At 43.9% G+C, this 16,844-nt stretch overlaps 2 protein-coding genes across 2 annotated transcripts; both read left to right on the top strand.

Annotated features, from left to right (window-relative positions):
• Positions 1 to 2,035: 2,035 nt before the first annotated feature.
• Positions 2,036 to 5,137, top strand: MGP (matrix Gla protein; the record flags this gene model as incomplete). Its single annotated transcript, XM_080363671.1, has 4 exons — positions 2,036 to 2,096; positions 2,882 to 2,917; positions 4,100 to 4,175; positions 4,999 to 5,137. 4 exons carry the CDS (start codon positions 2,036 to 2,038, stop codon positions 5,135 to 5,137), a joined length of 312 nt encoding a protein of 103 aa, XP_080219797.1.
• Positions 5,138 to 8,213: 3,076 nt separating this feature from the next.
• On the top strand, positions 8,214 to 13,908 carry LOC308052697 (osteocalcin-like; the record flags this gene model as incomplete). Its single annotated transcript, XM_080363290.1, has 3 exons — positions 8,214 to 8,280; positions 12,150 to 12,219; positions 13,779 to 13,908. The coding sequence occupies 3 exons, from the start codon at positions 8,214 to 8,216 to the stop codon at positions 13,906 to 13,908; spliced, it is 267 nt and encodes an 88-aa protein (XP_080219416.1).
• Positions 13,909 to 16,844: the final 2,936 nt, after the last annotated feature.

Below are 16,844 nucleotides of genomic sequence, written 5' to 3'. Positions count from 1 at the left end.
AGTGGTGTTTGTGGCTCTTCTTCTGTGGTTGATGGCAGGGGATGCTCCAGGCATTCCAGGGTCAAAGTCCTCTGAAATGGGAGCAGAGTGCTCTGCTCTGAGTGAAGACAGATAAATAAAGAGGGTTTTTCTGGAAAACATGTTGGAGTTTCCCACTGTGCAGCCTCACCTTCATTACAAAGTACTCCCAGCATCTTCTGCTCTGTGCCCCACTGCTTCCCCACTGGGTTCTCTCCTCCAGCCTCTCCCTCAAGCCTCCCTTTCTTAGCAGCTCCCATGAACTCCTCAGGGTGTCCAAGACATTCAACAAACCTGTAAAATCCACATTCAACACTGACTCCAAAAGCGTGGGCTCTAAGGAATGCAAACAATCCCAAAGCAGAGAATTTCCTTAAAGAGACCAGAGTGGCAGGGCGCAGAGAGACAGTAGAAAAGTCTCAGTTCTTCTCTGACCTTGTGTCTACAGGAGAATTCTGTCTTTTGCCTTAGCAGAACCTAGTTTTTTTCCTCATATCAGGCTGAGTCCTGAACTGGCAGGACATGGATGGTGTGGGGGATATTGATGGTGCAGAACTGAATGGCTCTCTGCGTGGGGTGCAATAATGGGGAAGAAAATAAATTCTTTCTCTTTGATCTGAAGTTGATGGCACTGCTCAGTTTCTCTCCCAGAGATCACAGGCTTCAGGCGTGGGCCATGAGTTTGACATTGAAAGGGTAAATTGTAAAGCCCAGAGTAATCTTGTTCCACTGAAGTTTCACTCCCCTTTAGGAAGTGTTAGGTTCTGGCTAGCTGTCCCTGTAGTTCTCATCTGTGTCACCTGCAGCAGCGCTCCCCAGACCAGCCTTTGCAGGTGGCAGCAGTGACAACACCACACTGGCTTGGGGCTAATTGTCTGCATGCAGAATGCCCCAGTCTGCAAACTACCCTCCTTTGCTTTTCACCCAGCAGGGATTTCCATGTCTGTAACTCCTTTCTTCTTTCACTCCCTCCTACTGTACCACAGAGCTGAAGAGGGGAACACTTCATAATTTGTCCATCACTACTGTCCATAACATTGGCGCCAGATAAGCAATTAGGGCGCTAGAAGATGTGATAATGCTCCCAGAGACTGCTTCTTGGAATATTCATCCCAGATGAAAAACCTTGCATTCACATCTGACTTAGGTGCCCAGTGGGGCAAGGACTGCTAGAGAGGCAGCAGTCCTGAGAGATATGGTTACCTCTGCCTCTACCAAGATGTTGTCCCTTGGACCGAAAGAGCAGTCTAGGGGCAGGAACACAGTGAGGACCTGCAGAGATGGAGTTCAGGGTGCTGCTGTCATCTCAGTGGAAAAAGCATGCAGAAAGGATTCTTTTAGATTGCTGCTTGTCACTCCTGGAGCAGTGAAGTAGGAGAGGGGAAGGGGCAGTGGGATTGGATTCCTCCTCTGAATATGTCAGGCTGGAACCTCAGTGAGGTCTCACTGGCGGGAGAGGGGCTGAGAAGGGAGGGAGTGTTTGAAGCCTCATTCTCCGTGTCTCTGATGTAAAAGCTGACAGAACAGCCTGAGCTGGGTGTATCCAGACAGAGGATGGTGAGGGCAAAGAGGACAGATCAGAGGAAAAATTAGAAAGGCAAACATTTATATTTTGGGATCAGCACACACCTCTTCGCCTGGGCCCCTGGCAGCCTCTGAAATTCCTTCCACTTGCAATGCCAGCTTTTCTGAGATTGAAGTGCTGGTGACATGCTTACCTGTGAATTATGGCCCCCAGCTGTGAACTGGGAGAAAAAGGGGGCATGCCCCCTCCTTCCCGAAACCTGATTTAATCTGCTAATAGGGGATGTTCTGCAATGGCTCCATAAAGAGTGTGTACCAACCAGCTGTCACCTTCCCCAGGCTCTTTCATGGGCCCCCTCCTGGCTCTGTTTTCATAATAAACATTCCACTGCTAATTTTGCAGGCAGTCCAGGATCTCCAGCTGCCCTCAGTGGGAAAAGAGTGAGACACAGCAAAAGAGAGAAACTGAGAGATTCCTCCCCGTACCGGCACAATGCGCACTCTCATCATCTTCACACTCCTGGCTGTCTTGGCGGTGATTGCTACTTGTTATGGTAGGTGACCATTTTACTGATAAGAGTGATAACTCCAAACCTGCAGACATCTTTAGGTCTGTCCAGACGGTTTTTTATTCAACTTCGTGTCTTCTTTCCTCTTTATCTCTTTCCTGCTTTTCTGCCCTTGTGTCAGACTCTCCTAGCACTACTCCAGAGCTGTCAGCTTCAGTTGTGATTTATGGTCCAGGATGCTTCAGCCCCTTCCTCTCTGTTCCAGCTCACCTCATAGGCTCCTCTTCTTTTTGCCTCTCTGTTGTCTGGACTAAAATAAGAGTTCTTATTCTTAATTATTCCTTGAGAATGGAGAGATTTCCCTTTCTCCTTTTCTAATATCAGCCCCCTTTTTCTGTCAGGCACACAGGTCCATGCTGATGGAATTAAGATACTGTTTCATGACAGAGAAAAGCACATTTTATTGTGCTAATCCATTCCCTAAGCACACATGCAGGTTTTGAAGTAAGGCAGTATCTTATCCACTATAGTGGAATATGAAGGTGAGGAATTGTGCTTGAGAATCACATACTGGAAGATCAAGCCTTGAAGTCCTGTCTAAGACAACAAGTTGCTCCATTCTGAACTCCTGATCACCATAAAGTCCTCATATAAATGCTAGCTCATGACACTGATGCCTCTCTTCTCCTTCTAAACAGGCACCTTAAAACTTGGCTTCTCTGATTTCTGTATGCATGTTCTATTGATCTGTGGTGTGTGAAAGACTGTGAATCCAAATAATAATACAGTGTCTTACCACATGTTTTACTCTATTTTTTTTTTTTCCCCAGAGTCCCATGAGAGCATGGAATCCCACGAGTATCTCAGTAAGAGACTGCTTTGCTATTTTTTGGAATTTGAAGTATGCTATATGCATCTCCAAGACCATTTCCTTGTACTTTATAGTGGAGATTAAATAGGCAGAGCCACTCAGTCCAGGGAAGCTGAATTTACTAGGTGATGGAGTTACATGATAAATAGGAAGAGAGTGACAAAAAGACTTCACGTGTTTGGGAACAAGTGCAAGCCAATTTATTTTGCAGATAATCTAACGAGAACTGGAAACCAAAGAATTACGAACTTAGATTCCTGCTGCATCCACCTAAAACAGGTTAAGTGACACTAGAAAAGGACATTGTTAGAAAAGCTCTGTGATGAGCATGGAAAGATGTGCTGCAGAAGCCAGTGACAAGATTTGTACTTCCCCAAGGACAGGTTGAGCCTTAGTCCTAGCACCTTGGGAGAAGCAGGTGGGATGTGTGGGCAGGAGAGATCCTTGGTCTGGAAGAGAGATTTAGTGTCACAGGAGAAGCATGAAAAGGGGGAGTGTCTCACCATGGAACAAGAGATAACCTGGAGAGGTTAGAAAACAGATGGTTTGAAACTAAAAAGAAATCAGACCATTTGGGAGAAGGACTTCACAAAATAGCTGGTCAGAAGCGCAAAGGCATATGTGCGAGCCAATGCCAAACATATCCACAGAGTCCTGAACTCTGCAATAGGACTATGGTGTTTCTCAAAAAGGAAAGAAGGGACCTTCAGGCACCTCAATAGAAAACTTCCACATAGCCTGCTCAGTCACTACCTAACCTTGGAGGCAGATAGACTTACTCAGGCCCTTCCTGTTTTTACCTATAATCTCACTATTCTAATTCTACTGAGCATGCCCAGATCTCCCACAGTCTGCACAGCTTGATGCCTGCCTCTTGGGCAAGCACCACTCACTCAGAGGGGCTGTGGCAGCAAAATCACAGTAGCTTTACCCCAGGTGGCATGAGGAACAGCAGAGCTAGAGCAGCATATGCACTTCCAACCATGCTGCACAAGCCAGAGGGGGAGCCTGTACATGGACCTGTGGGATGGACAGCAGGGAATATCAAAAGCTCCTGGGTTTCACTGTGTGTTGGAGGGCAGATAAGAAGGTTGTTATAAATGTGCAAGCTGGCTTTTGTTGAAATCTGACCTTGAAAAAGTGTCTGTCTACTCTGAACAACTCCTTGCCTTTTCAGATCCCTTCATCAACAGGCGAAGGGCCAATGGCTTCATGCAAGCTGACACAAGACTAGAAGGCATCTCTCAGGAGAGGTATATTATGGCCTGAGGACACTGAGGGTGGGAGTGGGGAGAGGTTTCTTCTTGACAACCACAGGTGGGTGGCAGCCATGGTGACTTCTGGGAAGTCTCAGCCCCTCTGTCAATGTAACGTGCCTGTGAAGTCCCCAGTCCTGTGAGAAGCCAGACTCACAGGCACGTTACATTGAGGATGTGTCACATGCTGGGAGGGCTCTGCTTAATTTGTCTGAAGAAAACATCAATGGAAGGAGAGGGAATCAGTGTGTGATGGCCAGAAAGAAAGCTCAGTTTGAGATCTCATTCTAGTCCTCAGATCTCATGCAGAATTCGCATGACCTTTTCTAAATCACAGGGCCGTATAGGGAGTTTCATGTCTCATGCAGAGCCTGTGAAAATAAAGGCTGAAAATATCTCTTAGCGAGATGTCAAGGCAAACCTTCTCTGCAGTACCAGGTGGCCCCTTTGCAGGATGTTTAAGGTCTTTGTTCCATGTGTGGCTTTGGGGAAGAGCAGCGGAGCTGAAGGCATCAGGCTGGGGGGACTACGGACAGAATACTCTTCCTCAGATTGAGGCAGGAGCCACTCCTGCTCTCCCCAACACCCTATTAATCACTGAAACAACAGATTACCTGAGAAGGCAAAACATTCGGGCTGTAGTCACATTGCTTCCCTGGGTGCAATGAGCACAGAAGCTGGTGTGCAAAGGTATTGGTATCTGGATAATGGAATCTGGTGGTGGATCCTCAATCCTTGTAGGTGGTTGTGGGGCAGGAAAGGACTGTACACAGTAATTTCAGATTACAGGATTTACCCCTCATCTCTCCTACTTTTGCAGGCTCAGGGAGCGTATCAAGTCGCCCCAAGAACGTCAGAGGGAGATCTGCGAGGACTACTACCCCTGTGAACTGTATGCTTTTCGCCATGGCTATGCCGCTGCTTACAAGCACTATTTCGGAAGGAGGAGGACTAAGTAAAGCATGACCTGTCCCCACCTTGGGGCCTGGAGCCCAAGGTGTACTCCTCAAAAATGCAATGGCTCTGAAACATATTCAGTTGCTTCTGTCTCTGTATGTTATCCTGCCTGCTGCTTCTCTCCCATGTAGCCATGGATTCCTACACTGTGTTAATTAGTGCTGAGCTGATGTAAGAGAGATCAGAGAGAGTTCAGGATGTGGGTGTTTACTACACAATAAATTGCTGGTTTGATACTATCTTCTCATGAGTCAGTTTTTTTTTTGGGGGGGGTGGTGTGCAACTTTTCACAGAGAAGCTGAGCTTGTTTATCATAGAATCTGGTGTGGATTACAGAAAAAGGCCACTACCTTGCAATCACATGAGTTTGAGAGGACCTACAGTGTTCCTGTTGCAGGGTTTACAAGTAGCTTCTTTTAGAGGTCACTGGCAAATTTCAGTCCCCATTCTTAAGACATCTTAAACTGGTGTGGTGTTCAGAAGGCAGGATGAGATGCACTTTTTGAAAATGAAATCTATACTATCTTTCTTCAGTTGGGGAAACAAAATCCAGAAGGTGTTTGTTTAATCTTAAAAAAAAAAGCTAGGCTGAGAGCTAGTGACAGAAAATTGCATCTTGTTTTTCCAGCTGCCTTCAGGTCCTAATGTAGTGTGCTCTTGTAGAAAGGAGTGTGCGGTCCAGACTTTACTCGTATTTCCTTTTGGAATCTGTTTTCATGCCCTTACTTCCACTTGGAATGATCCTGGTAGTGCTGGCAAGCTGCAGAAACCAAAGCTGAAGAGAGGCTCCAGGTGGTAAATAAGCAAAGAAAACAAACTCTGTGTTTGGGTTCAAGCCCAACTTTGTTCACCTAGAACAACTTCATTTTACTGTTCATAACTCATTTGAAGCCAAGATGTGACCTGACTCTGTGCACAGGTTTGCTGAGCACCTCCCAACCCCATGAGAAGCGAATGTGACCGCTCTGGGGTTGTCACCACCAACAGCACCAGGGCACCTTGCAGAGCCTGTCCCCAGGTCAAGAGGCACCGGTACTGACATGCCTGAGAATTCAATGCTGCTCTGGACTGGTCAGCAGCTGCAGCAGCTCAGGTGCTCCTTGGTCTTGGGTGTGTAGGACACAACACCTTCCATCTCAGCTCAGCAGGTTTCAATATTCCATCTCCAGACTTCCATAGGCAAACACAAATTATAGAAGTGGGAAAGATTAATGGCATTCTATCAAAGGCTATGCGGTATAAAGTATCAAACTGTTGACTAATCTGTGAAATTAAGTCTAGTGCCAAATCTGCTTGCCACATTAGAAACAGACATATTTTTCCAAAAATATGCTTCAAAGCTTTGCCTGCTTTGAAGACAAACTTTTGGAAAGAAATGTGATTTATTTATTGAAAACACTTCTGATAGGAAACTCCACCCTGACAGTTGCTAAAGTTTGGTCCAAAGGAAAAAGTGAGAGATAAATGTGTTTAAGGAAAAAAAGCCATATGCATTAGGCATATTTGCATACACACTTGTTGTGCATGTTCCCAAGTAGATGAATCTTAGGATCACTAACCAGAGAAAAACTTTCATACCCTAAAGTCAACAAGTCTTCAGTGTCTGGGTTTGACTTGACATTGTGACACTACCAAAACAGGAGGCACAGGGCTAGTTCTGTCTGGATCTGTGTCCAGAAATATCTCTCTATTCCAACCTCCAGTTTACCAGTATAAATAATCAATAATACCAGGGATTTCTGTGGGATTTCGTTAGTGTAAGTGATAACCAAACACGTTTAAGAGACTGTATGCTGGTTAGAAAGCTTGGGAAAAGTTGGGAAGTAAAGCTGTTTGGATTGCTACAATTTTATATTTATATTCTTTCAAGTGTTCTTTTGGAAGCATAACTTTCCTAGACTACCTATTATTTTTAGATATTTATTTTTTACACTGTTGCTCTTTAAGATACTTTTGCTGGAACTTGTTAGTATATATATTCAGTCTTTCCTGGACTGCAGAAAAGTTAAACTTTTTTTTTTTTCCTTTTTATATATGTATTTTTTTTAAATCCTTAAATTTTTCTAAGCTAGAAGACTGTGTTTTTAAGGATTGGCAAAATCCCTGATAGCTCTGACTGCCCTTGTGAGCCTTTTAGCCTTTAATTCTCTAACTCTTGGACATGTCCCCTGCATGTGGGCTGAGAAGGACTGGATATGAGGCAGAGGAAGATATGAACCATATGCTGTTTTTGGGACATGGCTTTGGGAACTTGGATGGTGGGTTTGGGGAGTATGGGGTTATTGGTAGAGAGGTTGTAAAAGAGCCCATGCAGGGCTCTTAATGTACCAAGTAACCACAGCCACCCGAGTCTTGAAGAATAAAACACTTTTGGAGTTTATTTGATTTTGATTTTGAGTTTATTTGATTTTTCAACAAGAGAAGCCGAATTAAAGCCCCCAAACTGTGAAGATTTCTGGGAAGAAAAAGAAAGACCCTCCTTCAAACTACCTTCCAAAGTTCCCAACAGTATAAAATTTTCAGGTCTCTGAAGTGGTTTTGTGAAACTGTCTGAAGCAAAAGTCTACTGTGTGTTTGCCCTGTGCAAACTGTTTCATGGGTTTCTTTACTTTCACGGGAATGGGTCATGGTGGGGTGGGGGAAAAGGGTCACTATTGGGTTCAGTTTCATTTGATTTTCTACATTAGAGAGCCCCATCACACAAAAAGAGCTGGTCTGCTTCAGGGTACACTGGTCTTTCCCCTGGCTTTTCAGCAAGAAGCTGGATGATTTTCACGTTTATAATAAAATCAATTTTTTTCATCAGTTGTTTTTCTTCAACGGTCCTATTCAAAAATCTCAGACAAAATCTTCCGGAAATGCCACAAGTCCTGAGATGGATGCCAAAATGACTGCCAGGACCTGACATCTCCTGGCCCAAAGGATGGGCTTTGTTTTGGAGCTCAAACACAGGAACAGAAGCCAGAGCCCCGATCTCTCCAGGCAATCACAGGATATAAACTGCTGCCCGAAAGCAAGCTCCGGAGAACCTCCAGGAAAAGCTCTGAGTTTGGGGATACTAGCACAGCCAAATAAGACATGAGGAGTCTGCTGGCACTGCTGATGGTGACTCTGGCCCTGGCAGCACTCTGCTGTTGTGAGGAAGGTAAGAGGATGTCTTCCCAGGCGTGCTGCTCAACCCTGCAGCTTGTCCTCAGCCTGGCTTTGGTCTGGGAGGGACACGCAGCTTTGGGAGGAGGAGGTGCAACCCTGCTCATCGCACAACTTCAGATCTCTGTTGAAGAGACAGAGTCATGGAAGAGGGACGGCTTGGGGAGAGATAGCCACATCTCTTGCTGGGCACTGTCCTCCACTGGTCAGCCCCCCCAGCCCTTCCACCCTCAATTGCACCATTGAATTGCAGCAGAAAATTAAAACATTTTAAGCATTAAACCAGTTTAGCATTTAGGTGAACTGGCAAAGGCATGCTGGATGGTTGCTTTTGAGTAAGAGGGTTGAGCTGCAGGCAGATTTGTGTTGACCACAAGGAGAGTGTTTTTCTGCCTGCCAGCCCTGGAGTGCTGTAGGATCACAGAGACAGGCACGGAGTGAAGCCTTCACCTGCAGGGGAATGTGGGATGTGGAGAACTTCTGGAGGAAAAAAAGCCTCCTGTTGGTGGCTAAAAAAAAGGGAGCTGTCCCATTGAAATAAGAGGACATCACATCTGAAGGTGATTTAGTGATGGTGACTTCATGATGAAAAGATAGTAATGTAGTGGCAGCTCTATAGTTGACAAAGAGAGAGGGAAGGGGGGGGAGATTGAAAAACAAGTGTTTTCCCTTCACAGAAGAAAAAGAGAAGCTGAACAGGAGAGTGCTCTTTTTCCTGTATTGTCTCATTTAGGGTTAAATTTTGTTCAGTCTGTGGTATCAGATATGATTGAGTACTGGCACATATATTTTGTTTGATCGGTGTTCTCCTTCTGTCAGTCTCTTCCTCATTTTTTTCACTCTTGAGTATGTATCTGAGGGTTTTTTTCAGTCATTATTATATTCCAGAATGATTAATGGCCTTGGAGTAACTTCTGATTGTTTTTTAATTATTATTATTATTTTTTTTTTTTTAAATCCAGGGAATGTGTACATTGCTTAAAAATAGAACTACACACAACCCTTTCCACATTAAATTTTTGTTTCAGCACAGATGCTATTATTTCGGTCTCTAGGGTCCTCTTTCTGCCTATAAATACACTTATGACAAATACCTGTTGACTTGGGTGGAACTGACACTGTTGAAAAGAGGTATAGTGAAATAGTGGAAGAAAAAAATTGTGAAATAGGGCAGTGTGGGAGAGCTGGGATTAGGAGACCTTCCATTTCTCTTAGAGGATGCTTTCCTTAGTTGTTTGCAGGAAGCACTGAGGATTAAGATTAGAACTGACAGAAATACAGTGTACAAATTCCTCTTGGGAGGGCTGCTGAGCCAGGACCTCAGCCCTGAGCTGCAAAGCTGTGAGGACAGAGTTGTTCCTAATTTTTAGCCCTCTTTCTCTTCCCTATCAATAGCTTGTGATTTCTCCTTATAGTTAAGGAAGCATCTCTTTTGAAAGATAGAGGAGATGCTCAGCTATCTTCAAGTTCTGTCCAAATGTGGGGTTTTGCTCAAATGGTCCCCTAGTTCTAGCTGTCCCTGCAAGGGTGGGGAGGGAGAAGGACAAAGGTCTCCCTCCTGCTTCCACAGTGGTTATACATTTACTGTGTCATTTAATTTGTCTCAGAGGAAGTTGAAATTCAACAAATCCAGGCATAATGGGTGAATTTTGCTGTGGTGAAAAAGTCTGTCTCTAATGGCAGATGGTAATAAAACTGATTTTGGGAGGAACAGACCTTCTGGGAAAGTGGGGGGAGCTGGACCCAGCCAGTAGGCAGAGGGATTCATTTACAGACTGGAGCAGAGGAGGGGGACTCACAAGCAAACTCCTTTCTGTCTGTCTTTCAGATCCCAAAGACCTCTCAGGATCTTCCCATGCTGCCAGTGAGTATATTGTTGTAACTGATGCTCAGCTACATTCTCATGCACCTATCTCCTTTCTCCCCTTTCATAGTTTCAAGGAGTAAACAAGAACCATGCTGACTTCCTCTAGCTGTTTCCGTTTTCCTCCCTCAGCAGTTCAGTCCCTGAAGTGCAGGAACACCTGCAGCAAACAGAGGGGCTGCCTTTCACAGCCATGGGGGCAGGAGACACGAGGGAGGTCAGCCTTCCAGCACCAGCAGCCCGGCATCACTCTGGGTGTGCTAGTGCCATAGTTTGTGTCTCCACAACGCTGAGCAGCTCCCAGGCAAGACATGAGTCCTGCAGGTTGTTAGCAGCTGGATGCATCTGCCCTGTGTGAAACAGGGTGATTTGGGTGGAGAAATACGTCTGTGTCTTTGCTTCTCTGAACTGGCCTCAAAGACCCAGACAAAGTGCTGTGTCGCCAGCCTGTTAAGAGAGCAGAACCTGCCTCAGGGTCTCCAGGCACTGGTCTTTTGGTTCTGCTGAGCAACCAGTCTGGTGTGCAGGATCACAGAACAGAAAGGTTTGGTGCCACACAACAACAGGCTGTCACATCCCTGTCAAATCTCACAACTGGGACAGCTTGAAAGCAAGCACCTTCCTTGGCTGCTTCTGAAAGTTGCAGTCCCTCCTCCATCAGGTCACTCAGGACATGGGGATTTGCACACCTTGGGTTTTCCACAGCTTTTGCAGCAAGGTGATCCTGGCAGATATCTGTATGGAAAAACCCTCTCGCTCTTCCCTGTCTCTCCTTTCTCACACCTTAAAGGATAACATTGCTGGTGGGGAGCATGAAAGCTGGTATTTCTCCAGTGAGCCAATACAAATACAGATTGTGAAAGAGGAAAAAAACTGCAAAGAGCATTGAGGGAAAGGTGGTGATTTTTGACAGCTCATTTATTGGCGGTTTCTGTGTAGTTGTTATTTTGATCCAGACTAAACCCCAGCTTGTTCAAGAAGGGGCACCTCTCACCTGTCAATCATAAACATGATCTAACACTTCACAATGATGAGTGAATGGCACAAATCCCACTATTTCCCCACAGGCAGAGGTCTTATAAACTGTGTTTCCCCAGAGACAGCAACAATTTTCCAGTTTCTCTGCTGAAACATATTAGTGTGTAGCTACCTGTGTTGCTGGTATTTTGACATCTGTGCACAGCTCTCTTGGTTTGAGTCCATCCCGTGGAGTGAGGCTGTGCTGAGTCCTGGCTGGGTCTGGGGAGTGAATGGCTCTACCTGCTGTTTTTGGGGTGCTCCTCAGCACCACGGTGTTTGCACAGCTTTGAATCCAAGGAAGCAAACAAGCAACTGTGCTGACATGGTATGTTAGTGGAGACCAGCGGTCAATGCTGTCATGGCAGAAAGATCTCTCATGTTCTCTAGGTGACTGAACACCAGGATCTATGGACATACCGGGTATATTTCTCCCTGGGTGTTGTTTACTGTCAATATTTTATACCCTTAGCCTTTTGTGGAACTCTGCACATGTGAGCATTGGTATTTCTGTGTGCTGCCTGTTGCTTATGGCTCATTGGAGGCGTTTTAAGGCCTGTTGGCTGGTATCCACATCACTTTGAGTCTGAGTCAAAATATAGAAAGGAAGCCAAGACTCTGAAGTTACCCAGGCTAGGCAGAGAGGGTGCCATTCTCTTAATTTTCTTCTTATCTGTATTTTATGCTGTCATGACTTTGCTTTCTGTACATTTGCTATGGACTTACATCATTCAGTGTGATAAGGGGATATAGCTTATGATAGAAAAGGCCCTTGCTCCATGCAAATGTGCATGTTGGAGTGAGGAAGGAGCCCATCTTTTGGGCTTTGAGTGGACAGTGGAGTGGACAAGCAATTAAGATGGGCTGTGGCAGTCATCTGCTTATGAAGAGAGTAGACTATCCATTTTCAGAGGATAGACTGGTCTGTGTTTTGCAGAGACCTTGGCCCTGCATTTCTAACTCACTGTGCTCTCTCTTGGTAGGCATCAAGATTAAAAAGGAAGTTGCCAATGCCTTTGTGAAGAGGCAGAAGAGATCCAGTCTGTATGAACGGTAACAGCTCAGGAGTCAGGCTGAACACTGGACTCTGGACCTGTTCTGAAGAGGGGGTGGGAAGGCAGTGGGACGTGACAGGGCATTAATTTGTTGCACATTTGTGTTATTACCTTCATGTGTAGAAGCAAAAATGTTGTAGGATACACTGATAGATAAATGGTTCTTTTTTTCGTAAATATCCTTTTAAGAGCTCATAGCTGGACTCTGTTATTCCTCCCAGGAGGACAGTACCAGCTGTCTGGGGTAGTCATGGGGACAGCGGGATACCAGTTAAGAGCTGCTCTAACCTAAAGGGCCATCAGACCCAGTTTCCAGGATAATGAGCATCACAGAGCCTTGGTCCTTGCCTCTGTCTCCCCACAAAGGAAGCACAGCTCTGTTGCAGGCATGAGACTAGATCAGATTGGCTGTTCTTTCTGAAGCTGTAGATCCTGCATCTATTTGTGCAAAGATCCTAGGCACAAAGATTTGGAGAAATAGTAGCTATAAGCACTTGGAGAAATTTGAGGTAACGCAAGAATGATCTTCACATATTTACTGGAAGAGATTGTTAAGCCACTGTCTCATGTAGGCCTGTGCAAAAAGAATTTTTATTCAATCCATCTTTGTACTGGAAGGAAAATGTTGGTTTTAGATAATAGAAGACTGGGAGGCCCCATCTGTAGAGGAAAGGACCAGAGTATTGTAGCAGAGGAACTGGCTGATACTGAAACCCACTGTGATTAAAAGCAAAATGAAATTCAGTAGCAGCTACTGTACTGTCTGTACTGACTACCCACTTATAGATGAGGCATCATAAAAGTAGCTTCTGCTATAAGCATTAATCAGGAAGGACTGAGGTAGACAGACATCCCAATTTATTTAAACGTGATGTATGGTCAAGAAATATGTATGTAACAAATGGAATTCAACTGTGCAGCAGGGTATTTCCAATACAGAAATAAAGTAATAATTCATGAGATACTGGTGGGACTCCTGTAGCAGTGTGTATAGTCTTCAGGAAAGATTAAACAAACCTGGAAGAGGAGTTCAGAATGGCATTCAGAGTGTATAGCTGAGACTAAAAGATTTAGGCTTGCTTAGCCTGGCAAAAAAAAAGCTGAGTGGGTATAGTGTTACTGTCTACAACAGAAGTGAGGATAATAAGAAACTGCTGAAACTAAAGGAAAATAGTGGCTGGCAGAAAAGTGAGCAGAAATTAGGTGTAAGTCGTGTGAGCAGGAAATAAAAGTAAAAATAACAACAAGAAAAAAAAAAGATTCCTGAGTAGTGGAGGAATGGGGTTGGGGACCAAAACAAAACAACAAACCCTAACTGCTACTGGGGTCTCCTTTGCTTATAAAACCTCAAGAGAGATTGCTTTAAGCTGGCTTCAGTTTTTCCCAGCACTGATCAAGTAGTCTGTCTCCATATAAGTAGATGTTTAACTCATGAGAAGTTCCATATTGGGGCATCCTGGGGAGTCACTCTTCTCATGTCAATGTCAGGGGTGTGAACCCTCTCCAACTGCCTTGACTGCGTCTGTAGAATGGCATCTCTCTCTTTGTCTACTCCAGGTACCTTGAGTATTACAAAAGTCCAATGGAACAGATGCATGAGCAATGTGAAAACTACCCCCCCTGTGACTATCTCTCTGACCAAATAGGATTTGCCATGGCCTACAACCGTTTCTTTGGGAGATACTAAGAATGGGACAGTCACTTCATTCATTTGCCTTGGGATTACTCCGAATCCCCCAGGAGAAAGAAGGCTGTGGGTGGGAAGGAGGGAAGAAAAACATATAGGCTGGAGACTTCTTCAGTTGTCTCCCAAACCAGCTGGAACACCAAGGCAATAATTATCCCATTTGTTGAGCTTGCATTAGCTTTCTTCCTTTCATTAAAAAAGTTTCTCTTCAGTTGTCTTTTCTGGTATTTTGAGCTTCACCAGGAATGAGTGAAAAGATTCTGTCTTACCTCTTTCCCTTTGAATCCCCATAACACAATAGGTGAAAAAATTGTGATTCTTCTTGAGAAAATGTTTATCTTAGAAACATGACATTTGTCACCTTCTGTAAAATGCATGAGGATTACAGAAAGAGAATGTCACTACATGTGTAAGTGTGATGGATCTGATCCTGGGCTGATCACTGGGAAGGTGGAAGGTGGAATTGCTGCCTCCAGGGACAATTACCAGGAAAGTTGAGTATTTTCAGGTAGAATAGTCACCCTTAATATGTGCCATTTTGCAAGGATAGAAATGTGGAAATATTGTTACATAGCCAGAAATCAATTTCTGGTACACTCTTCTGATTATTCTGTCACAAAACTTGCCTGTATAGCAAAACCAGATAATTCCCCAAACGTGTAGTTGAGCCCTGCCTTTGTATGCTGCATTCAGTGACTGTCTGTAAAAAAAAAAAATAACTTGGAAATCTCTTGTTATTATTATTTTTTAATTTTTATTATTTTTTTTGCAATTAGCTTCTGGTGAAACTGAATATACCCAAGCAGAACAAAAAAATTACCTGTTCCTCTCTGATGCTTTAACATTTATGCTTGAAACTAACAGTGTCTAAACAGTTCAAAAATAAAAGCAAACAAACAAAAAAAGAAATAAACTTTATGAAATAAACAAAAAGAAATGGACAGATTGAAGCTGGGTCAGCATTTGATTTATTCAAGACAGCTTGTATCTCTCTCATACATATATAAAAATAAATAAATAGGTGTGTGTATTTATATACAAATCCTCTTCCCTCTGCATGACTTAATTCTGTCATACTGCTGATGTGCTCTGTTGCCTTTCCTTCCCTGAGAGGTAGGTGGCAGATCTTAGCTCCAAGGTAATGGACTGCAGACCCTCAGGAGACTGAGAAAGACCAAATGTCTCTGGTTGCATGTGAACTGGTGCAGCCATACCCAGCTGCTGACTGCAATAAATACTGGTCATGTAAAGCAGGTTGGTGTGCTGCTTCTCTCTGTTCCTCTGTACAACCCTCATCTGAGGTTAGGATAAAACATGCTCCTATGAATGCTCAAGAGTAGGATCCACGTGTATGAGGCTTCCTTCTTGCCTCCTGTGCCTCAATGTGAATCAGGCTACATTGAAATCATAGAATCATTTTGACTGGAAGAGAACCTCAAGATCATCAAGTCCAACAGTTAACCAAACACTGGCATTGAATCATGTCCCTAAGCACCACATATATGTATCTTTTAAACAGCTCCAGGGATGTTGACTCAACCACTTCCCTGGCAGCCTGTGCCTGACAACCCTTTCTGTGGGAAAAAAAAAAAAATATATATATATATATATATATATATGTATTTCTAATGTCAAATCTAAACCCTTTCTGGGTGCAACTTGAGGTCATTTCCTCTTGTCTTATCACTTGCTACTTGGGAGAAGAGACCAATACCCCCCATGGTACAACCTCCTTTCAGGTAGTTGTAGAATTCAAGTCACAATCCCAGCACATCATGACAGTGAGGGAAAGGACGGCCAGGCTTTTCCTGATGGACCATCTACCAAATTCAGCATTTCTCTGAAAGACTCTGCTCTGAAGTAAGGACATGGGATAAGTCCACAGAGATGACTGCCAGTGTGAGTGTAAGCATCTCGTTTGGCAAGCTGCTGTGACTTGTACTGGATATGCTGATCTTGGCCAAAGAGAAAACAGTTAATAATTACTTTTGCTTATTTTGATCAAACACCTGGGACTGGTTCCTCTACTGGCATAAACTGATAGGGCTTCACTGCTCACAGCGAAACTTTCCTCTGAATGCCACCTAGTAAAAATGAACAAAGTGCTCATTGAAAGCAGTGGAAATTTTGCTAGGAAAAATACTGGAGAGATTAGTAAAACCCTACTATCTGCTGCACTAACAAGTTAGGGGGTTTGTTGTTGTATGGTTTTGTTTGCTAAGAAAAGAAAGTCATGCTTCCTGTCTATATTTGCACCATTCTGTTAATTTTGTACTTTTCTCTCCCTTTCAGTAAATATGTTTTTCAGGAAGTTGCATATGAAGGCCTTGATCACATCATCTGTGTTGTGTCACTACATGTCTGTATGGGCTGAAATCATTACGGTCTTTGAGAGATCTGAATGTGCAATTCAGATCACAAATTTCCTGCAGGAATGGAGGGACTCGATTTTCACGTAGTCAATGCCACTTTAAGTACCATTACAAATCCTCTGCTGCCCTCCTATGGCCATTGTATTTATTGCCATCTGATAAAAAGCCTATAGTTCTGCTTTTGAAGCATCTCAAAATGTAGATACAGGGGGCTTTCTTTCTCGTTCACTTCATACTACAACATATGCTAAGATACCAGAAGGGAAAAATAGGGACATAATCTGCAACTGGATTATACGCAGCTGAATTGATAGCGATTTTGACATCCTAACAGAGTTGTTCATCCTGATTGTCAAGTTCCCACTGGAGCCTTTCAGCTCCTTTTTATCTCTGCATGAATAGAAGAGGATATGCCTCTGAATAAACTCACAACTCTGGACTCACTTTTAGCCATCAAAATACAGCCCAAAATGATAGAGCCATTCCAAGAAGTAATAGCAACTAGTCAAAAGCAAACCAGTATGAGATATTCATGTCATCTCTCACCTTATTTCAGCAATATTC

The sequence above is a fragment of the Nesoenas mayeri genome, assembly GCF_963082525.1.
Source record: "Nesoenas mayeri genome assembly, chromosome: 1".
In the NCBI taxonomy this organism is placed as follows: Eukaryota; Metazoa; Chordata; class Aves; order Columbiformes; family Columbidae; genus Nesoenas; species Nesoenas mayeri.
This window is presented reverse-complemented; position numbering and strand designations above follow the sequence as displayed.